This window comes from Setaria viridis, chromosome 9 (genome assembly GCF_005286985.2).
Source record: "Setaria viridis chromosome 9, Setaria_viridis_v4.0, whole genome shotgun sequence".
Taxonomy (NCBI): Eukaryota; Viridiplantae; Streptophyta; class Magnoliopsida; order Poales; family Poaceae; genus Setaria; species Setaria viridis.
This window is the reverse complement of record NC_048271.2, coordinates 13,338,915-13,362,330: the sequence shown is the minus strand read 5'-3', so window position 1 is coordinate 13,362,330 and position 23,416 is coordinate 13,338,915. Positions and strand designations below refer to the sequence as shown.

The following is a 23,416-nucleotide window of genomic DNA, read 5'->3' as shown; positions in this document are numbered from 1 at the left end:
GTGCAGCTCAGTCCAGAGCGGGAAGCTAATCACTTTGTGAAAAGGGCGATCGGGGAAGCCGGATACGAATGTGGCGATGAGGCCCAATTTTCTAATCCCAAGTGCGAGACGCTAGCTATCGATCTATCCGATCCGCGCGGAAAAGGGGCGGGCGCAATAGCGCGCGGCGAGCGAGCGAGCTCGGTCGATAACGCGAGCGGAAGTGGCTTTCCTTTTCGGTCGCGCGCAGTCAATTTCTCCTTTGCGCGCGATCGAGGATAAGCAGCAGCAGGAGGTAGCGGGCTACAGGGGTGCCGGGGCGGGGGGACATGAGGTGAAAGCCGGGCGCTAGGCATGCCGCTGCACGACCGGCGGGGCTCATTGGCCACGCGGGGGTAGCCGTGTCCGCGCCCCGGACTGGCCGGCTCTATGTACCTAGTGATCGGAGGAGACAGTGATCGAATCCGTAGGCTCCGGGGATCAGAGGAGACAGCTAGTGATCGGCCGGCTTTTTGCAGCGGCTCGATCGGCAAGTGTGGCGACGAGTGGCCGAACGGGAGCCGGGAGCTGGAGCTAGGGCGTATCTTCCGCGCACCACCGAGCTGCTGGCGCCTATGGATTTGGGGGGCGCCCCGGCGCGGGATTGTGCTGCTGCCCGCGCGAGGCCTTTACTTGAGCGACGCGGCATCATGCGGGCATAGAAAGCATGCGGCAGCGGATGCGGATCGAGGGGTTTGTGGTGAGGAGAAATTTTTGACGCAGTTCTTTTGTCCATTAATGGACGGGCACCGACGGGTATGTCCCTGCTACCGCACACCTTTCCTCTGCATTGCGGTCATGCATTGCTTACCATGCTTTCCCCACTCTCTCACCGTGACCGCTCTTACTGTTCTGCCACTTTACCGACGCCACACCCATGTGGAGCACGAGGATAGGGGCCGCGCGCCCCTTCCATTCTCTGAATATCTAACAGGTGCCTCCCAAGTGACCCAACAAGCCGAGGTCTGAAAAACTAGGATGCATTATCACCTTTACGCATTACCCTATCCAAACGGGAGGACTAATAGGAGAGGTAAACTTTAATCCACCCTAAAAAGATGCAAAAGTATTAGCTGGTAGGGAGGAGCTAATGGATGCTAATGGCTTGTGAAAAGACAAAAAGGGGAGAGAGAAAGGGAGGAGGTGAGAAGATAAAAAGGGTAAAAATAACTTTTTATGGACTTTAGCTCTATTCATTAGACATGTCTCCAAACGGGAGTACTAATGGATGGAAGTGCTAACCTTTAGATGGGTTAATCTTTAGCACTTACTAAACTTTAGCAATAGCACATCCAAACATGCACGTAGCGCAAGCAATATATAATATTAGGTGAATCGGTCGATGCATTAGTAGACGTCATAACATAGCTAAGACGTCATGATTTCGAACATGACATCACAAAAGTACTGAAAACGCAATTCAAAGGGAAGAAGAAAGGAACACTAACCCGCGCCATAGGTGTGGTAGCTTTTAGCGCCAACTGAACGGCGCAAACTCAGCAGCTCTACTGAAAAGCACGCAGAGGTCCCTTTTTCCCCAGCTCAGAGGTGCCCAAAAGACACTAGGCGCGCACGTTCAACGCTGGAACAGCCGTCTTCCACGATCTACAAAGTAGAAACAAAATCAGCGGGCAAGCCCACCCTGTCAGCCCTCAAAACTCTCCTTTTCTTGGGAGCTGGTTAAGCCTTATAGCTTTAAAGATAATTAGGCTCAAATAAAATGTCTACATTCAACATTCAGAATAAACTTCAACATTTTCTAAAAAGCATATATCAACAGTTGAAAATATTAGATTCAACAATTTCTAAAGTTAGATCAACATTTTGAAAAATAATACCTTCAACATTTTGGACATCTTAAACGAATGGATTCAACATTTTTCAAAATCTGCCTAACATTTTGAAGAAAAAAATAATCATCCGGCGACGGTGCGCGGTGGTGACGGGTGACGGGGCAAGGCCAGCAGCTGCGCGTGGGGGTAGCGCATGGCCAGCCATGGCGGTGGCGACTAGCAGCTACACGCGGGACGGCCAATGCTGCGGGAATAGTAGCCGTGCACGCGAAGACAACGGGGTTGTAGCGCGAGGTAATGGGTGGCCCAGAGCTAGGGTTAGGAGGTCGGAGGAAGGGAGACAACGGAGATCGTGCGACCCGCGCGCCGCACGAATCTTCGACACCGGAAGCTGCTTCCGGAAGTTATATAAGTTCTCCCTCTGGTCAAAACGTGTCAACCGTTCTACGGCCAGTCCATGGCAGTTGTGGGCTTGGCCCGTCACCACCCGACCTTGGGATCAAAACAACATGCCCACTTGGGCTGCACAGCTTTAACAACGATTTTTGTGCGGGCTTTCGCGCTGCGTTCGCGCGCGCGGCGTGCCCGTGCCGCCGGGCTGCGCGCTGGCGAAGAAGAAAGAGGGGGCGGGCGACCAAGGCCCAACAGACAACAGCAAGCGGAACCAGCAGCAAACAGCATCATCTACAACATGAGGAGGTGCAACGGACTAGCGCGTGTTGCATGGAACATTAAGGTCCTGTTTGGTTCCCACCTCCTAAAATTTTAGTGACTAAAAAGTTTTAGTCACGTTTTAGTCCACCTCCTAAAGGTTGTTTGGTTCCAGTGACTAAAACTGTCTAAAAGCAATAAATGTTGTGGCAAAATGACCATGCTACCCTCCCACCAGTTGCCTTTCCCATCTTCAGCTCCTCCCACCATGCTCACTGCACCACCGTCATCTCCATGGTCCGGTGCTTCCCCAGCTCCGCCTCGCGGGGCTCCCCCACCATCGGCACCACCAGCCACTTATTACGGCTCGCCGCCGCACCCTTGCGCCGCACCGCCGTTGGAGGAGAGGGAGGGGGGCCAGCGTTGGACGAGAGGGAGGGGCGGATCCAGCGGGGGAGCTTCGGGGGCGGATCCGGCAAGGGGAGCTTCGGGGGTGGCGGATCCAGCGTCGGGGATGGGGGAGCGAGCAGCGACTGGCGTGGGAGGCGGCGGCGGCAGCAGCAGTAGCAGGTGGAGGTGGGCAAGCCGGCGAGGAGGTCGAACCCTGTAGGGACTCATCAGCAGCGGAGGCAGGGAGGTGGTCGGGCTGGGGCGTGGGGGCGGTCGCGGCGCGGGAGAAGCCGCCACGGAGAGGATGACGGCGAGGAGTGACGGTGACGGCGGGGCCGCGGCGGGTGCAGCGACAGGGAGCGGCATGCGGCGCGGCGGGGCCCCGTGGGGGTTGCCGTGGGGGTCTAGTGGTGGGGTGGGGTTGCCGTGGGGGTTGCCGTGTGGCGGCGGCGGGCGGCGGGAGGAATGCCGCTAGCGGGGGCCGGGCGGGGAGTGAGGCTGGGAGAGAGAGAGGGGGGCAATAAATGGAGGTTCAGGATGACTTTTAGGAGGTTTTAGGAGGTGTGGAGCTCCTAAAGGAATTGAAGACTTCTAAAAATTTTTAGTCACTTTTAGTCATAGTGTTTGGCCCTTTAGTCACTTTTAGTCACTTTAGGAACCCCTAAGCAACGGAACAGAACTCGGAAAGGAACAAGGATTCAAGAAATCATAATCGAGTGCGTAGCATGGGTCCTCGCTACTGCAAGCAAGGGAGCTAAACAGCAAGCGCGCTGCGCAGGATGGGCGGGAAAAAGGTTTGGCAGATCGGATCTGGATCAGGTAAAAGGCTGCAAGGACGTACAGGAAGGCCCAAGTATGTGCGTCTGGGCTTGCTCACGTATGCATGCACGGCCGGCCGTGGCCTGCTGGCCTTCTCATTGGCTGCCAATCCTTTTTTCTTTCAGTTTTTTTTAGTGAAGCATTATCAATGGGCTGTCTACACAGTGGTGCTTTCTGCTTTGGTTGAGAGAAAAAAGAATGATTATATAGGATCTATAAAATTGGCATACACTGTTCAAAAAAATAAAAAATGGCATATACACTAAATATGAGAGACGGGATCATATGGCTAGGCGGCATCACCGTTTCTTGAATGTACATCTGCGGAGTGGTTTGTTTTTGGTAAACATATAGTATAACACTAGTAGTGGTTTTAGTGATCTTGTCATAATGATGTGAAGTATGATTGGTTAACAAGAGTACAGTTCGCCAGTTTGCTTCTAATAATAAGAAAAACGATATAGTTGTTTTTTTTTTAAAAAGGGATACATACAGTTTTGTGCAGAGATACAATAGTCGCATGCATGACTATGCATGTGACATCGAAATGACAAGGCTGGCCTAACTACTTTGAATTAGGACAGAGTTAAGTACGACCATGTTAATTGGGTACACTCTCGACCCCATCTGAACCCCAACTTGCAGACCCATGCGGTGAGGGTTTGAATAGTTGTTGGACATGCATCCACTACAGTATTTCTTGCTCGGATGTGTCAGCGTGCGTGTCACGCCCTTCGCATACAACGAATCCAACACATGATGAACAGAAAATTAATTTGCAGAGCACGTTAACAAAACCAGTAGTAAACGAGAGCTAGCGCTCGTTTTGTATTAAAAAAAGTTAAGAACACGAAAGAATCTAAAAAAAAAAGAGGGAAGAGGCCATGCTTCAGCAACTCAAATGCATACACGTATTGTTCACCAGACATATGCACCTGCAGCATCAATTGTATTTTTGTAGTGCCGCCGGGCACAGTCCGATGCAAGACACACTATCAGAGGCTGCGGCGGCACGCATCCAATATATAGGACAGCAAATGCAATTTGCTGATAAAAAAGATTTCGTTGTTACTAACATGTCACGAGACACGACCATTAATCAAACATATCTGTAGAGAGCATAGAGAAAGAAAGGATCATCTTTTCTATTGCCGATTGAGACGTACCTCAAGGGTGATTCTTGACGTGTCTGTTCCGTGCCCCGGCCCCCGGCCCTTAGCTAGTGTAAAAAACTGACCGCTGATTCGACACTGTTCAGAGTTAAAAACTCCTCTCTACTCAAGGCCCTTGTAGTTGTAACTCATACTGCGTGTAGGTGTCATGCACGCAGATGCAGTCAGACGCCACAGTACACTCATGCATTACTATAGTAACATGCAGTAGTGACTCAGCTAGCGCTAACTCTCTCGATCTCTGAATGAAGAGAATTTTTTTTTTCACCGCAGTTGTGTGTGCTCCTAGCGACGGTGAAAGTTGAATAATGCAGGACCCTAGGGCAAGGCAGCACCACACCAGGTCAAGAACAAGAGAGCACACCAAATTCCAAATCTCGGGCCGCGCATTTCCCTCAACCACTCCCCTACCCGCTGCCCCCCTCGTCACCGCTAGGGTTTCTCAGCCGGCGCCCCCCCTCGCGTCCGTCGTGATCGAGATGCACGGCTGCCATGGCCTCCCCGGCCGGCGTCTCCAGCAGGCAGCGGCCACAGCTGTAGGTCCGGCCCTCTGCCGCCGTGTTCTTTGTCACCATTCATTCCTGCCTTTATGGTTGTTTAATGCCGTCTGTTTTTTTCCATGTGGTTCTGCCGGTAGCCGTTGCAATGTCTAGCTTTGCGTGCCCGGTGCGACTGACATGCGGGTTCCAGCCGAGGTACCCCATCCGTCAGTAACTGGGTGTAGGACCGGTTTGATGAACGCATGAAATGTGCGAGCATCCTTTTTTTATTGTTTTCGTGACTTCAAAATTTTTTTAGCAGTAATCATTCACGCATCATGACCGCTCCATGGACCACGCCACCTGTGAGCCTGTGCCTATAGATACCCATGCCCCTCCCAGAAGTTCTTGCAAAGAAAGGGAGATGAGAAGATGGAGAGGAGAGGGCCTCTAGACCTGAGAGGGATGGGAAAAGATATGAAGCTATTTGCTTCTGAGTGGAATGTTGTCTGGTTCAAGGTCTTGCCTGTGATTTGAGGATGAATCTCTTGTGTAGTTTTCATTCCTCGGATCTGCGGGATCTCGGACCAGGCTTCATTCCCCTCAGAGATAGCTTCAAATGATATCGATCTAGCGGCCGGGGTATTCTAAATCTGTTCTTATTCTTTGATTTTGATATATTTGTGAGGATTTTTTTGCATGAGATTCCTGGTTGTTCTTGGTGTGGAGCACAGTACTCTCTCCTGACTCCTGGATCTTATCTCGAACTCCACTGTGCCTTCTTTGTCTGTTCGTTTGTTGCGGATCGAGGAGAAGCAAGATTGGTGTAATGATGGCCTGCTTTGACTCCTCTTTCCTCTGCGCATCTGCAGGTGCTGAAAGTTTTCATCATTACCTTTTGATTGGGGAGAATCTTCACTTTCTCTCTCCTCTCTCCAGTTTCTCTCTCTTTGCTTCTTCGATTCCGATTCTTCCTCTCGGTTTTCCCATCTCTCTCTATGCATGCATGGTGGGCATGGATTGCTTCTGGTATTCGCAAAGTTTTCGAGAACATGTTATTGTCAAAGCTGCTACTAGAAGTACAAAGTTATCTGTATCGATCTGAGTATTCTTGCTTTCAGATATTTATCTGTTCTAGGTTTGAAGATAGTTTTCTCGGTGCAGAACCTGCTTCAAAAAGTTTGGGAGGGTGTATGTAATTCTCTGGACGAGATGCAGTATATGTGTGTATTCTCTTCATGCTATGTTGGGACCTGGAACTTGATGTATATACATACATGAAGCGAGCTCATCATAACATTTTATTGATGTATGACTGTATGAGTACTCCAGGTGTGTATTTGTTCTTCTCAGAGGCGTTTCTGGTTCTACTATATGTTGTTTCTTGATGCGGCTGGAGCTGCTGCGTCTGGAGCTCGCTTGATGTTTTGTACCTTGATTTCAATGGTTCCATCCATCTTCTGCCTCCGGATCCAGGCAAGCTGGTTTGAAGTGAGAAGATGTATGGATGTAAGGAGTAATCTGATATGTGTTCCCTGCCTGATATATGATGCATGGATGGTTCTCTATAATCTCTTAGCTACCAAGCAACATTATCCGATGCGACACATATGTACTTTGTTTTGAGCAAAGGCAAATAATGTATCCTTCTGTTGCATGAACACTTCTTGATAGTGTCTCTGTTAACAATTCCGCTGTCTAATATTTTGTGCAACTTGGTCTTTCAAGGCAAAGGTTTTAGGTTTTTATCTATGCTGAGATACTGCAGACAAGTCTCAAAAATATATATTTCTCGTTTATTTTCAATGCCTGGTTGAGGCATTCTGCATCCAATCAGTCAATACAAAAGCAGTATACATTTTCAATTTTCTGGCTATACACGCAAGTCAACACATGTGAAGGTTTTACACCTCTGCTATAGCACAAGGATGCTAGCTGCGAGCCTGGGAGTCCGAGACGCAAAAATGATCATGGTCGATTCGATCAACAATTTAATCTGTTATATTTCTTTTTGCTCCACACATACGATGTATTCCTCAAAGAAAGCAAGAAGAAAAACTGAAAAGATGGAAAGAAAAACACTCTCTCGAGGAGTATATATGAAACGAAGGCTTTAATTTGGTACATGCTACTAAAATTGAAGATCTGGTATTGACTGATCAGATTTTAATTCATGGCTCAAGATCTGTCTCTTGCATCTTGAATAATTCTTGATACACCAAATAGAACATGCGTGAATAATGCTGGTGGCATTTTCGTCTCTACGTTATAATAAGTGAGCTCACATCAGTCTTTTCAGCAGGATGCGTAGTACAGTATGTACTACACTCCAAGTAAATAAGTTAGCTAATACATGTGATTTCTCTTCTGTGGATCTGTGGAACTCGTGTTGTCTTATTCAGTCTTTGAACAATTCACAGACTACAACCTTTGTCCACATCTAAAGCCACAGTTTTAGTTGTGTGTTGTAAAAAAACCCCCCACTAATGTTGCTAGGGCCGGTCGTGCCAAAATAAGAACTAGCTCTTCTATGTTTCAAGAGCTGATGAGAGCACGCATCCAAAGAAGTTCAACCCTGATGCTTAGTCATGTATAGGAGAAGAAAGCAGGCATACATAAAATTACAGCGTGTATGTGTAACACCAAACAGTTCAGGGCTTACAGTTTTACAGCCTGTCCGGTATATCTGCTCGTCTGGTCAATCAGCTGCACAGCACAATCGAGGGAATTGTGGACAGTTTTTTAAAATTTTTTACCGTAGCTAGGTAGCTTGAGACACTCCCATCTGAGCATACGTAGTTGCACCTGTAACTGCTACTCCTGGCCGTAAATTTACTCGATCCATCCATCGCCATGGGATCGGAGCTGCAGCAGCGAGGTCGAATGCTTGCGTAGAGCTACCTCCTCGTAGTGCTAGCTACTCGCTACGCGCCTACGCTTTGCAGCGGGGAAAAAGAGGTGCCACCATGCGGCGCGCGCGGGCGCGGCATTATTGATGGCCCCTCTCCGTCGTCTCCGCGCAACACCAAATCGCCAAGGCAACGCTGCCGGAGAAGCAGGGAGCCATGAATGCCCGATCGATCGAATTCAATTGAGCCTCGGTTCTCCTCCCGTTTTTGAAGAGAGCGCCCCCCGGACGAACGGGACAGACTGCTTGCTGCCGTGGGGTCACGCCGTCATCGCCCGCAAGCCGGCCGGCCGGCCACGCACTGTCGTGTGTGCAGTCAGTGTGCTTACAATCTTACATGCATGAAAGTTCTTCAGCATATGAGTGATGGAGGACAGGTATCAGCATCAGAGTGATTGATGCGCCATAACACAAGCCCTGTAAAACGGAATATGAATCAGTTTCGTAGTTTTGTTTAGTTGGTGTTACATTGGAAAGGCATCGTGTCAAACAAATTCTAATGGCCAAATTGAGTACTTGCATAAGCGTTTGAGCAGTAAAGTCTGTCACTCAGTTCATGGGGGAATGGTTAGGTCTGGGTTCAACTCTCTTGGCACGCGTATGTACTATCTGCTGTTAAGTGTGGGAAGGAGGTAAATCACACATGAACTTGCAAGAGGTGTGGATCTTCCAAGGTTGTCCATATTCCCATTGATCGCGGATCTCCACCGTGCATGGCTTTGCAGTCCAAGAATCGACTCTACTTAATTGTGTTAGAGTGTGTGTGTGTGAAAGATTTTTCAAAAAAAATATAACTTTTTTCATACGGACTCGTCCAATAAAGACAAACTTTATATAAAATTATAAATTTCAATAAGATTCAAAACTTTATATTTGTTTTTTTATTTACATCTGTTTAGATGGCCGAATATTAACCAAAATTTGAGACAACAATTAGGAACAAACCCCCTCATCACAATAGCAATGAAGTATAAATGGGATTGTAATGTGGAATCACGCAAGACTCATATGGGATTGAATCGAAGCTTGAAAACCGCATGTGTGTGCATTACATGATTTTTGTGATGTTCGTGGGGTCTCTAGCTCTAGCCTCTAGCCTGTAGTTCTAGAAGACAATATTTTTTGTTAAAAGATGTGTCGCATATGATTTTATCTGGCGATGAGTAGCCGCGAGCGGCGAGATGTCGTCTAGTACTTAACATACTGTCTGGAATCACGATGAAATTCTAGTGATATTTTTCCTATTATAGTAGTGATGAAGAACGGAGCCATCTTATTTCATTCGGGTCTGAAACCAAACAAACTTCTCCTCCTCGAGATGAGTGCTCTCTCCTCGAACTTCCCTACAACCTCCGGTCATGACCTAGAGGAAATGCATCTCAGACAATTGTTGTCTCTCCCCCATATACACCCTGAGCATTGTTTGGTTGAGAGGATGAAGTGGAATGGGTTGAGCCCACCCCATTTTTTGATGTATCGGGATTGGGAACAAGCAAGATCGATCTATCCCTAGAGAGGAATATTCCCTATAGAAGTGTAGATGCGGGATGGATCGATCTGCTCGAAATGAAGGGATGGGCTCATCCACTTTGTCACCATCAGACACCCATCTCCCTCTGTTCAGGGCGGCGTAGGCTAACACGAGATGGGGGCATGGTGGAGCGGCATGAGAAAGGTGATGTAGTGGTCGTTGGCCCTTCAGCTACGGCGTGAAGGGGCTACTGTGGCTAGCTCCGGTGAGAGAGAAGGGAGGAGAAAGAAGGGTAGGGAGAGTGACACAGGTGGATCCCGCGAGAATCAGTTCCGGCCCTGCAAGGGGGCACGAGGTGCGATGGCCTAGGGCCCACGGAAGGGGGGGCTCAGCCTAGGACCCCATGTATACAGGCAGACAGGCACTCAGTATTGCAAGCTGTCAGGCCCTTTAGGCTTTAGCGGTCAGCCCAGAACGGCAGGAGCCCCCATGTATACAGCTATACAAGCGGACAGGACACACCCTCGCGCTCAGTATTGCAGGCCGCCAGGCCCTTTAGGTATACTACGCGTCTACGCGAACGCTCGCCCAGGATTTGTCACCTGCGCCGCCAAAGGGTGAATGCGAATCGCCATCCACCCGTCCGTGATCCGTCTCGCCGAGTCGCCGATTAGGCGATTACCGTGCTGCGAGTGCGACGCTGCGTGCCTGCGTCCTGCTCCTACGACTAGTACTTCCTGCGACACGCCAACCAGTCTAACGCCGAAACCGCGCGTGCGGCACTGGCACGGCGGCTGAGCGGTCCCGTCCGGCTGTCCCATGGTTGTCCAGCAAGGCGATGATCTAGGTATTTTTTCGACCATTTTTTAATCTAAATTAATTACTTCGGACTTCTAGTACTCGGTACTCATATAGTCGTGTTTTTCTTCTAATCTAGATGTTAGAAACTTAGACTGTTACCTAAGAAACATTTGTCGGGATCTCAGAAAAGAAAATGGAAAAGAGTAGAAGATCAATTTATTGAATCTCAAAAAGGTGCTATACATAAGTTTTTTCAGCTTCATGCAGTGTTGTGCCTGATGATAATCCTGTAGATGCACTTGACATTGAAGAACAAGGGTAGCAACAACAACAAATTAATGATAATTTAAGTGAACAAGTTGATGACATTGATGATGCTATAGAGAAAGAAAATTTACAACCTTCCTCTCAACCTGAAAATTTAATTGATGATGTGCAAGAAGCTTCTATTCATGATGTCTTTGATCCTAGAACTTGGGGAAATATTGATAATAAGGGTAGAGATATATTGATTGAAAAGGGGTCGGTGAGAGAATTAAATCATGAGTTCCCTGCAGATGCTCTTAATAGACATTTTTCATACGTTTACTACTCCAGAAAGTTAAGCAATGGTGAGGTGGTTGATAGAAAATGGTTGGTTTACTCTAAACATGTGGACAAAGTTTTTTGTTTTTGCTGCAAATTGTTCAAATCAAGTCAAAGCAAAAGTTTGCTAGCACATGATGGATTAAGGGATTGGAATCATCTTAGTTTTAGACTCAAGCAACATGAGAATAGTGTTGAGCATATAACAAACATGAATACTTGGAATGAACTTAGGCTAAGGTTGAGCAAAAATAAAATAATTGATGATGATTTGCAATGAGAAATTGCAAAGGAGAGATAGTGTTGGAGACAAGTTTTAGTAAGAATTGTTGCTGCTGTCAAGTTTCTTGCTAAACATAATTTGGCTTTTCGAGGGAAAAATGAGAAACTATATCAAGATAGCAATGGTAACTTTCTGGGCACAGTTGAAATGATGGGTGAATTTGATCCTGTGATGCAAGACATATTAGGTGGATTCAAAATAGTGAGATTCATCATCATTATCTTGGGCATAAAATTCAGAATGAGATGATTTCTCTTCTTGCAGATTGTGTGAAACAAACTAGACTAAAGAACATCAAAGATGCCAAGTACTTTTCTGTTATTTTAGATTGTAATCCAGATGTGAGCCATGAAGAACAAATGACTCTAATTATTCGGTGTGTCAATATGTCGCGGAATGTTCCAAGAGTAGAGGAGTTCTTCCTAGAGTTCTTGAATGTAGATGACACATCAGGATTAGTTCTTTTTAATAAATTAAAGAATGTATTGGCTTCTCTTGATTTGAATATTGATGATGTGAGAGGATAAGGCTATGATAATGGTTCAAATATGAAGGATTCTCACCAAGGTGTTCAAAAGTGCTTGCTTGAAATTAATCGAAGAGCACTATACATGCCGTGTGCATGTCATAGTCTGAATCTTACTCTTTGTAATATGGGAAATCTTGCAGGTAAACTATTATTTCTATTATACATTGTTTTCATATAATATGCCATGATTTGGGAAAGGTTTCAAACTTACTATTTGTTAAATTTTGTAGGCAAGCTATTTCTTTTTTTATCTCATCCAATGTATATACACATTGTTTGCAAAATCTACCAAAAGGTGGAAGATTTTGGTGGATAATGTCCCGGGATTGACAGTTAAGTCATGGTCTAATACACGCTGGGAAAGCCGAATAAAAAGTGTTCAAGCTATCAGATTCCAAACTCCTCAAATAAGATTTTGAATTTTTAGTTGGTTTGGTTATTTGGCACGATATTTTATTCTCTATAAATAAGGTGAGCAAAAAGTTGCAATCTAAATTTGTGAGTATAGATGATACTCTCAAACATATTGAAGGTGTCATATCATATTTTAAGAAGTATAGAGATGAAGGTTTCACTTCTAGTATGGATACAACAAAAAACATTGCATCTGAAATGCATATAGAGCCAAAATTTCATACAAAATGTTAAGGAAAGAGAAAGAAACATTTTGATAAACAAGATGAGGAAATACAGTGGTCTCCTGTGGACTCATTTAGAGTAGAGTACTTCAATGTTATGATTGATGCTGCAATTGCTTCATTGACTAGTAGATTTGAGCAGATGAAAAAATTTGATAATATTTTTAGGTTCCTGTTCAACTCAAAAAATTTGAAATCTTTGGATGAAGCTAATCTTTGGCTGCACTGCAAAAATTTTGTAGAAACATTTTCTCAGGATAACTTATCCGTTGTTGAGATCAATGATTTTTTTTTCGGAATTAAAGGTGCTACAAGTGACTTTGCCAGATTCTTTGATGTCAGGGCTTGAGATTCTGGAGTTTGTTATAGCTGCAGATTGCTATCCAAATATTTCAGTTGCCTATCGAATCCTCTTAATTGTACCTGTGACTGTAGCTTCGGCGGAAAGAAGTTTATCAAAATTGAAGTTGTTGAAGAACTATTTGAGATCAACTATGTCACAAGAAAGATTAAATGGATTGGCTATGTGCACCATCGAGAGGGATATCTTGGACACTATTGATCTCCCGTCCTTGATGATTTTGCATCAAGAAATGCCCGAAAAACAATCTTTTTATGAGAAACAATGTATATTATGGAGTTCTATTCTTCCTTAAGGTAATCATATTAGTTTTAGTCTATATTGTTCTTCGATAATTATCAAACATGTTAAATTTAAAATATATCATTGAATTTGTTTTCGTTTTGTAAGAAAAATTAGCACTTATATATAGTATAAGATTTATATATAGTTTAGAGGGGCCCTCGCGACAAGTTTGCTAGAGGGTCCTCAAAAACTTAGAACCGGCACTGGCGAGAATGATGGCGTTGTGAAGTTGTCAGCAGTCCCACGTACATCCTATTTTCCAAACCAAATAAAAAATTAAAATAAATCTATTTCTCTCGACCAAACATAAGGTGGGATGGTTTTATCTAAAAATTTGGAATGGGACCATCCCACCTCGTTTACAAAATGAACACAGGGTAAGAAACAAAGAGGGAAGGCTGAAACTGAAACCGAAACCGTTCCTAAAAGTGGAAAAGGAGAGGAGCATGCGGGAAAGAGGTGCGATAGGAGGGTGGAGGCTGTGGAGTGTCCCGTTTGGACGACTCTGCCGCGCCGGGTGTCATGCATCCAAGTCCAGAAGGCCACGCTACTCTAGGCGCGGGAAAGCGGTGTCAGGACTCTACCCTCACGCCCAGGTAACCGGCCGGGTCCGCCAGGCAATCGATTGCGAAATGATTCGGTCCGCCTGCGCGAGAGCACCCCCCGAGGCTCGCGCCCGTGGCGCGCGCGCGCTCGCTCCAGACCGCGACGCCGACGCCCGCCCCGCCCGTGTCCGCATGCGCGCGGGCGCGGCGGTGCCGGCACCCCCGCCCACACGGAAGGCGACGCGAGGTCTCGCACACCAAGGCAGCCTGCCCGGTCCCGGCATCTACGACTACGAGTAGCCGGCCCCTGCTGCTGCCGGAGACTTTTCACGGGCCTGGAGATCCGTGCCCGGGGAGCGGCTGGCTGGCTGGCTCCTCCTTCAAGCCGAGCGCCCACCGCTGTGGCCATTAACTCCACCCACGGCTCACGGGGCCGCTGCCGCCTGCCGCCCACGCTGCCGCCTGGCGTCGCCATCGATCGCTCGACTGATCAACCATCAATGCCTGGCTCTGGCCGCGTGTGAAAGTTGGGAGTTACCACCGTCACCAACCAGTCAGCCGGAGTAGTAGCCTAGGAGTGTACTAGGTCTAGTAGCTGGGTACTGGGTAGTGTAGGGCACTGTACTACTCACCCACCACCAGTCCACCACCACTGTCCACTGCGGCCGGAGATTCCTCGCCCGCCGGTCGCCGCGCGCCCACGTGTGAGCGCACGCGTCCGTCCCTGACGTCCCCTGCGTCGCCTTTGCATCGCCGTCCTCGTCGCGGCATCTTCCGGGCTCCAAGTAAAACCGGGCTGCCTCGTGGGTGGGCCTGGGCCGCGACGACTAGCTCATACTGGGCCTTGACGACATCGGTTGGCTTTCTAATCCGGCCGCGACCCCCCGACGACGAAGATGACCTTATGAGCAAAGCACTGCAGGTAGGGGATTTTTATTGGCGGATGAACGGACGAGAGCGGGCGCGCGTCTGAAGTCCGAACCTGTGCTGCTCCACCACCGATGGCTCTGCCGCCGGCCGCAGGGGCGGCAGCGGCGCCGGTGACGCCCTTCGCCGCGCAGCCGCGTGGGCACGGTGGAGGCGGTCTCAGGCGGACGTCGCCGGCGCCGCCGGCCGCGGCGCTGCGGCTCGGGCCCCTCTTCTGGCCGTGGGAAAAGGTCCGATAGAAACGCCTCTCCTTCACTACTTGTACTGATCATCTTTGCAATTTAATCACGTCTGAGCGCCGGAATAGGCGTAATAATCTAGCACTGTGTTTGACTCCGGGTCCGGGATCGTTCGGAACTGTAGAGCTGACAATCGAGGATTGAATACTCGCCAGGTCTAGGACTTGCATTGCTGTTGCAGTTTTTTTTTTATGCAGTGCACGGTTCGAAGCTTTTAGTACTCCTAGGACTGTGCATCGCTCAACCCGGTATGCATGTGACATGACGCGTGAGGTGGATGCACGGCTTCGCCATTATGAACGAGACAGGCGAATGGGATGGGACACCGGCGCAAACTTGATGTTCTGTCTGAATGTGCACGGCCTCACTGAGCCTTGATTTCCTGCCCCCCTAAGCACAAACCGCAACAAGGATCCGATGACCCTACCTAGACGCCATTATTCGTGGAGCTTGATTAGATTAGCAGTAACTTTTAGTACTAGTATTCAGCCATGAATCAAAAGACGAATGTACTATTCTAATCGAAACAGTCAGTAGATTATAGCTAGCATTACTGCTGTGTGCTGTCTTACACTCTTCCTGATGCTGCCGTTCCTCTTTATTGAAGTCATTCACGGACACCCAAAAGTTCCGTGTTTGTGCGATTGTCGTTGGAAAGAACCTACCGTGGATGAGCCAGCAAAAGTTCACCCCCCCCCCCCCCCCCCCCCCCACCCCCCTGGTTAGATCAGGAAAACAAGCCTTCTACAACGAGATCAGGAAAGCACAGAAAACTAAATGGAAAGCATGCATAACCACAGAGACACTATAAACAGGCACCCTCCCTCCCGGCCATTACTGACATTCTGCGCCCCACTACGCTGAGCAGAAGATATTGACGAAACCTACTTCACTTCTATGCATAATTTTTTAACTGGACAGACATGATTTCGACTCTCTGCATCGCATCTCTTCACAAAAGCTTCTCTGAGTTATAGGATTCAGCTGATGCATCATACAATATTTTGTCAAAGCAAGCAGACGATATTGACCTTAGTTAGAGAATGTTTGTTTCAAGTTCTATCTCATAGTTTCTTATGGACAAGGGAAACTTCAAGTTTCATCTCTTTTATATTTTTTTTCTCAAGTGTCTGCGGTTCATTCATTGGCACATAATGGCCTGATATAACAAGGGGTTACATCGGTTTAAGTTTTATCTCTTATAGATTCAGGCTTCCAAAAACTTGAATTGCCTCTGCTGAGCCAAAAAGACAACCATGCATATTTATGATCTCACATTTCTGTCTGAAGTCTGAACCACAACATGCTACAGTATCTACATAGTTCAAAGTGTTTGCGGTTAATTCAGCTAGTTCTCATTCATTATTCAACGGAATATCCTGAAAGTAACATTGTTGTTCACAAATATAGGTGAAAGTTGGTCCCCTGTCTGTTTCCCCCATGGGCTTTGGAACGTGGGCTTGGGGAAATCAGCTGCTCTGGGGCTATCAAGAAAGTATGGACAGTGAACTTCAGGAATGCTTCAATCTGGCTCTGAAGAATGGCATAAACCTTTTTGACACTGCGGACTCTTACGGAACTGGAAAGTTGAATGGACAGAGCGAACGGTTACTTGGTAGATTTATACGTGAGTTTGAAGGTTAGATTAATGCATCGACTCAAAAATGGTTTTTCATGAATCCATGAACTGGTTGATGCTCTTTCATCCTTTCTGTCAGTTTTTCAGCTACAATGGTTTTATTTAATGTTATTCCTTCATGCTGCCTCAGGGCCGATCAAATCTCCAGATGATGTGGTCATTGCAACGAAGTTTGCTGCATATCCTTGGCGACTTACATCGGGCCAGTTTGTCGGAGCTTGCAAGTATTCTCCCAATTTGTTTGCTTAATGTACATCTGCCACGATTCACTTTATTCAGTTCAGTTTTTACAATCTGTATTTGCAGAACATTAGCAAGAATACTTTAACAGGAATTATTAATCAAACATTGAGCATAGAATGGCCATTGGTAATCAGAGTTTATGTGACTCATGAAGTGTCTATTTTCAGATCTTCTTTGGAAAGATTGCAACTAGATCGGCTTGGAATAGGGCAGCTGCATTGGTCCACTGCTAACTATGCACCTTTACAGGAACGTGCTCTCTGGGATGGTCTAGTTGAAATGTATGAAAAGGTCACTGCACTTTCAAACATACTACATCATATATTATACCGAGTCATTTTTTCAAGTTACTGAATTCCACATTGTATAATCACTGGCAAATACCAATCATATTATTTGGTCAGTTAGGCACATAGTCTGACTTCAAGTTTTTGCTTCTCAGGGCCTCGTTCGTGCTGTTGGTGTCAGCAATTACGGACCGAAGCAGCTTCTGAAGATCCACAGCTATCTAGCTTCTAAAGGTGTTCCCTTGAGCTCAGCTCAGGTAGCTGGCCTGCAGAAAAATAGTTAGTTCTATGTCTTGTCAAACTTTTTATTCAGTGTTGCATTACCTGAAAGTATGACTACTGAGCATGCAGGTTCAGTTCTCACTACTGAGCATGGGTGACGAGCAGATGGAACTGAAAACCGTGTGTGACTCGTTGGGCATTCGTCTCATCGCATATAGTCCGCTTGGGTTAGGGATGCTGACCGGAAAGTATGATGCTTCTAACCTTCCAAAAGGACCAAGGTGATGGAATTGGGAGCCTTTATCGTTTCTGAACTCTTGTTTTGGCAGGTGTTGAGTGCATGTTTTCAGGGTATGTTCATCTGTCCTTTGCGCTGCAGGTCTGTGTTGTTCCGGCAAATTCTTCCTGGGTTGGAGTCTTTGCTGTCCTGTCTAAGAAGAATTGCAGAAAAGAAGGGGAAAACCATGTCTCAGGTAGTTTTTTCATGCACACAATACAACTATGCAAGCATGCATAGAGCAAATGACGGGGGTGGCATGCCTGAATTCTGAACCGCAGTTGTATGTGCATGGCACAAGCCCACAACTAGTATGGCATTTGATTTCCTTGTCATCTGTTTCTTGTGATTCAGTTTGGGTCAATATGTGTTCATCTGAACTTCCGACAAGGTTTCTGAACAAAACCGATGCTATGATCTCTAACGCAGGTGGCCATAAACTGGTGCATCTGCAGAGGCACGATCCCTATCCCCGGCGTGAAAACGGTCAGGCACGTCGAGGAGAACTTGGGCGCGCTCGGCTGGAGGCTGAGCCCCGCTGAGATCTCAGAGCTCGAGTCCGCGGCGATGGCAGCTCCGAAGAGAATGATCCAGAACGTCTTTCAGACTGCCTGAATCATGTGCAGGAACCTGAATCTCGGTACCAAACATGACAGAACAATGTCCGGAATTCAGATAAGAGCAGAGAGACGCTTCATTCGCTGATCTCAGAAATCTTGCTAGTAGTAAGCAGTAGCCAAGGAGCTGCACGCACGCACGCATGTATCTTTACCTTCCTGCCTGAATGAAGTTCAGATTAAGCAGCAAACAACTGATTACAACGACACACTTATTCATGTTCGTTTCCAGGATCCCCAGACCGAGATGAAGCGGCTTGCACTCACTGGCTTATCCATCTGAACCAGAGGGATCAGACGGCGCTTACTTAACCTTACCCACTTAAATGGTACTGTAGTAAATAGTAATATACACCAGAAGCATGCATGTTCCCTGCCGGCACAGCCTTGACATCTGTTGGGGGAGGACGCGCGCCGGTCAGTGCTTGCGGTGGATGGTGGTGCCGGCGTCGAGGACGTCGCGGTCGGCGGCGGCGCCGGGCTTGTGGTGCAGCGGCGCCGGTACTGGCTGCATGAGCGCGAGGGCGCGCTCGAACTGCGCCCAACGCTGCTCGAGCGTGCCGTTGTAGCCGACGGACATGCGGACGAGCCCCGGCGAGATCCCGGCCTTGGCGCGGTCCTCGGGCGGCATCTCGCTGCTGGTGCTGCTCCCGGAGCAGGACATGAGCGTCTCGTAGTACCCCAGGCTGACGGCCATGAGGCCGAACTGGGTGGTGTTCTGGAGGTGGTGCATGAGGCGGTTGGCGCGGTCCTCGGTGCCCATGTCGACGCAGAGCATACCGCCGGAGCCGTAGCCCGGGTTGGCCATGGCGCTCAGGCGGGCGTGGTGCGGGTGGTCCGGGAGGCCCGGGTAGAGGACGCGCAGGCCCAGGCGCTGCATCCGGGACGCGAACGCCAGGGCGCGGCGCGAGTGCTCCTGCATGCGTAGGGGGAGGTGGGGGAGGCGCTCCGAGAGCTCGAAGGCCACCTTGGCGTTCATCGTCGGGCCCAGCAGCATCAGCGCGCCCTCCTGCAGGTCCATCATCGCGTTCACCAGGCTCGCCGGCCCGCAGATGGCGCCTGCGTGCAACGAAAACAACAGGCACAGACGTGCCATCAAAATTCAAGCTGTACAAGTGCCACCTGCAAGATTTCGTTCACGCGCGTGGCAGGTTAGTTCGTCACACACACGTCTCGGTCGTGTCTTCTGTGCACCGCGCGTGGAGGCCCAGACGACAAGAGAGCATGGTCAGCCCTTGGCCGCTTGCACGCACGGAGTCGGGACAAAGCACACGCGGGTGCAGTACTGCAGATCGCATATCTCTCAGCGACCGAGCTGCTAGCTGCATGCATGATTGACGGTTCAACCAAGGGCGAAATGGAGGTGGGGGTTCGTGGTACGAAAACAAAGACAAAAGGACGTGCATCACGGGTGACACCAGCGCTCGCAACCGCTGCTGCACCAGCGCAGGAGGTGGGGGAAAACGGAGAAAAAAGACACGGTGCGGCAGGCAAAATGATTAGCCGGATGACGCGCGGGGCCGCGCGCGAACCAAGCACGAGGCGACTGCGAGAGATCTCGGCGCGGGATGGAGCCTGGCCCTGACATGCAACACATGGAGCGTGCCAGAGCCAGGCCGAGACGGACGCCCGGGTATGGCAATGGCTAGCTAGATGAGGTGGGTCACCACGTCACGTACCGCGGCTAGGTAGTGCAAGACCACTGCGCCTGCATGACTCACTGGCTTGTCGTTTATCTGGATGTCCTCGGCATGGGTCGTCGCCACATGGGTGGTGTGCCATGGCCGAGCGTTTTTGTCGTGGTCGGAAGAGGTAAAGGAAGAAGAAAAAATAGAAAAGTGACGTGGACGTGTCGAGGATCAGTTGGGTAAAAGTGCAGGGCAGTGTGAATCCTGCCACACATTTTGCGTTAGAGAAATGTGCAGACGAAGAATTTGGAGAGCGCACGTGTGTGTGTAGGTGTTGGGGTCTTGGGAGATGCAGACACGCAGTGCCGTGACGCTCTGATAAGAGTTACGACGTGATCACTGACGGCCTTTACCACTTTCTAGACCGGTAGTTTCTTTTCACCTTTTCCCTACGCAGAATATCCCTCCCCCCACAGCTCCGGGGATTCCTTGTGACGACGGCCAAGCTTTTCAGCTCCAGCTTCACTGGAACGTGACGCACTCACGTAGCCGTACAGGACAAACGAGACGGTCCAGCAGTACGTATCTACTCGTAGCACGTGACAACGCTTAAGATAGGCTTCAATTTTTAATTGCAGCTTGCAAATAACTTATTTTTATACTAAGCGTGTGCATGCGACCCGCTAATGCTGCGCGCCGTAGAACAGAACGCCCATTCCGCGGCTAGGTAAATTCCAGCCGCAGACCGATAGGCGCTCTCTGTCGTTGCATGCAGTCGCGAGATGATGCAGACGATCGGGGGCAATAAGAGGCCGTGTCGTCCTTACCGGCGATGATGTCGGCGCCGCCGCTGATGAACTTGGACACGCTGTGGACGACGACGTCGGCGCCCAGGCGGGCCGGGGTGACGACGACGGGGGTGAAGGTGTTGTCCACCACGAGCTTGGCCCCGGCCTCGTGCGCCACCCGCGCCAGCATCGGGATGTCCGCGACGGCCAGCGTCGGGTTCGACATCGTCTCCACGTACACCACCCGCGTCTCCCCGGGCACCACGGCGGCGCGCACGGCGGCCTCGTCGTCGGCGTCCACGAACGTGGCGCGCACCCCGGAGGTCCGCGGCAGGAACGTGGACAGCAGCGCGTGGGTGCCGCCGTACAGGCACCTCGACGCCACCACGTGGCCCCCCACCCCGACCAGCTGCATCAGCACGGAGGAGATGGCGGACATCCCCGACGCCGTGCAGTAGGCGGCCTCGGTGGCCTCCAGCGCCGCCATCTGCCGGCCCAGCGCCAGCACCGTAGGGTTGAAGTGACGGCTGTAGATGTACATGTCGCCGCGGTCGGGGCCGAGCTCCCCGGCGAAGAGACGCCGCATGGTGTCCGGCTCCATCACCGTGAACGTCGCCGACGCCTCGATGGACATGTTCACGCCGCCGTGCTCCCCGAACTCGTGCCGCGCTGCGGCCAGCGCCGCCGCGGGGTCCGCCTCCCGGCGGCGCGCCTTGGGCTTCTCGTCGGCGTGGGCGAGCGCGCCGCCGCCGTTGTCGTCGCCGAGTGGCCCGTCGCTCCCGAACGGGCGCTTCAGGGTGGTGCTGATCAGCTCGGAGGCGGCGGCCATGGCCTGGGCCATCGGGATGGGTGGGTGCGTTGCAGGGGAGGAGTGCAGGAGGTCGGGGGCTTGGGACTCGGTCAGAGAGCAGTGCGGGGTGGAGGGAACAGGAGGTGGTGGACATTTATAGGCGAGTCCAGGATCTTCTGCGGCCACGCCCCGGGCGATGCGGCGCGGGGACGTGGACGGATCAGAGCCGCACGACCGGAGGAACGGTCGGCGGATGGAGGGGGTGTGAACCGGGACCCGTTCTACGGCCAGGGGAGAAGGCCGGAGATTGAGAAACCGCAGCGTGGTACCTTCGCGCCAAGTGTAGCGTCTCGACGTTATACTGGTGGCTGCAATAGGAAAACAGTTTTTGTATTAGTGCAGTGTATCTCCTACCATAAATTACTACATTTATTTGTGAATCTGATAGAGCATATCTGCACTCTCTGTTTTCATTACTCCCCTATTACTCCTAGTGTGTTTTTATTTGAAGATTTGGGCAAAATATTCACTCACCAATGGCTACCGCCTTCTCATGCTAGTACTAGAGATATCACTATATCATTACTCATAATTTCACAACTTCCCTATTAGTTACTCCTAAGATCTTTGGAGATCTCGACCATAGCATTTGAATCTGGTTGAGATAGCAGCCCTCTCGATTTTCATTACTCCTCTGTTACTTAGTCCTAATGTCTTTTATTTGAAGATTTGGATAAAATATTCACTCACAATGGCTAGGATCTTCTCATGCTAGTACTAGAGATATCACTATATATAAGTAGTCTTAATTTCACTACCCCTTTTAGTTACTCCTAATATCTTTGGAGATTTCGACCAAATTAAGATTCACCCACCGATGGCTGGCACCTGGCAGCCCCTTCTCTTGCTACTCCGAATGTGGTTGAGATAACATCACTCTCTATTTTCATTACTCCCCTATTACTCCTAATGTCTTTTAGTTGAAGATTTGGACAAAATATTCACTCACCAATGGCTAGGATCTTCTCATGCCAGTATTAAAGATATCACTATATCAGTAGTCTTAATTTCACTACCCCTTTTAGTTACTCGTAATATCCTTGGAGATTTCGACCAAAGATTCACTCACCAATTCCTGGCAGCCCCTTCTCATGCATGCTACTCTGAATCTGGTAGGGATATCGATCAGCACTATTTTCAGTACCGCTCCACCATATATTACTCCTAATTTCTTTGGATATTTGGATAAAGATTGACTAACCAATGCCTAGCAGCAGCCTAGCACCTTCCCTCGTCATTCGTTCCCAGGAAGAGTTTCCCCGAAACACATGCCAGTAAGCCGCAGCCATCACCCTCGACGTCATGACCTTTTGTGCACGCTCTCACGGACACGAGCCACGCCGTGCATGAACCCGGCCTTATGAATCCAACGCACCGCACTTTTTGCCCGCGTGGTGAAAGTGAAACCCTGGAACACGGGCACGTTCAATGAACCGAAACTCTCAGGCCCAGCCCGCACCAGTCAACTTTGGTGTTACCGTGCTATCCTTGGGCAGACCACGAAACTGCCCGAAAAGTGCAGAGCTCGAGCTTTCCCGTCATTCCATGCCTATGCTTGGAGATTCCTTCAACGATGGCACGACACGCCAGCGCTCCCCGGAGACCTTGGATGAATCTGGCCGCGATCCTTTCCTGCAGCGAAATAAAGGGCCACCGCCGGAAGCCAACCCGAATTAGGAATTAGGATGCTGCAACGGCCTCCGGGCTGACCAGTTTTGTTTCTGTGCAGGGCAATGATGGATCAGTTGTTGACAAGCGTGTGACGAACGAACGAAGGAAGCTGAGCTCTGGCGACTGGCGTGGACGAACAAGGCAAAGCCGTGCACGGCCTCGGCTTCCAAAAGTGTCGCGGCACGCGTGGGCTTTGGCAAAGGTGGGTGCGTAGGTGGATGACTGCTGCTCACGTGCGTGCTCCAGCCTCCAGCCACACAAGCGCACGCGAGGCAGCTGGAAAAGTTTGCCTTTTGCTAG

General features: G+C 49.4%; 2 protein-coding genes and 1 long non-coding RNA gene across 4 annotated transcripts; 2 read left to right on the top strand and 1 right to left on the bottom strand.

The window, feature by feature from the left end:
* Positions 1–5,704: 5,704 nt before the first annotated feature.
* LOC117836254 (uncharacterized) lies at positions 5,705–7,011 on the top strand. The gene is made up of 2 exons (XR_004636045.2): positions 5,705–6,194; positions 6,487–7,011. It is a non-coding gene; the product is annotated as an uncharacterized lncRNA (long non-coding RNA).
* Positions 7,012–14,671: 7,660 nt separating this feature from the next.
* On the top strand, positions 14,672–18,398 carry LOC117838654 (pyridoxal reductase, chloroplastic). 2 transcript variants are annotated; one of them, XM_034718768.2, is made up of 8 exons: positions 14,672–14,885; positions 16,305–16,533; positions 16,664–16,757; positions 16,944–17,067; positions 17,219–17,320; positions 17,415–17,566; positions 17,665–17,873; positions 17,992–18,133. In XM_034718768.2, the coding sequence occupies exons 1-7, from the start codon at positions 14,730–14,732 to the stop codon at positions 17,834–17,836; spliced, it is 1,029 nt and encodes a 342-aa protein (XP_034574659.1). In that variant the 5' UTR covers positions 14,672–14,729; the 3' UTR covers positions 17,837–17,873; positions 17,992–18,133. The 2 variants fall into 2 exon arrangements, with proteins under 2 accessions (XP_034574659.1, XP_034574658.1); XM_034718767.2 differs by having other exon boundaries at positions 14,673–14,885; positions 17,665–17,758; positions 17,992–18,398.
* On the bottom strand, positions 18,326–21,531 carry LOC117838653 (methionine gamma-lyase). Its single transcript, XM_034718765.2, has 2 exons — positions 20,635–21,531; positions 18,326–19,238 (listed from the first exon to the last, which is right to left on the bottom strand). Exons 1-2 carry the CDS (start codon positions 21,434–21,436, stop codon positions 18,598–18,600), a joined length of 1,443 nt encoding a protein of 480 aa, XP_034574656.2. The 5' UTR covers positions 21,437–21,531; the 3' UTR covers positions 18,326–18,597.
* Between the last annotated feature and the right edge of the window lie 1,885 nt (positions 21,532–23,416).

Bases quoted from the DNA above. Each gene is read 5' to 3' on its own strand.
- LOC117838654 (XM_034718767.2), top strand. From the start codon at position 14,730: ATGGCTCTGCCGCCGGCCGCAGGGGCGGCAGCGGCGCCGGTGACGCCC. The intron at 17,321-17,414 runs GTAGCTGGCCTG...CTGAGCATGCAG, and splicing joins TTCCCTTGAGCTCAGCTCAG to GTTCAGTTCTCACTACTGAG. The intron at 17,759-17,991 runs GTAGTTTTTTCA...TCTCTAACGCAG, and splicing joins AGGGGAAAACCATGTCTCAG to GTGGCCATAAACTGGTGCAT.
- LOC117838653 (XM_034718765.2), bottom strand. From the start codon at position 21,436: ATGGCCCAGGCCATGGCCGCCGCCTCCGAGCTGATCAGCACCACCCTG. The intron at 19,239-20,634 runs GTAAGGACGACA...CGTTGCACGCAG, and splicing joins CGGCGCCGACATCATCGCCG to GCGCCATCTGCGGGCCGGCG.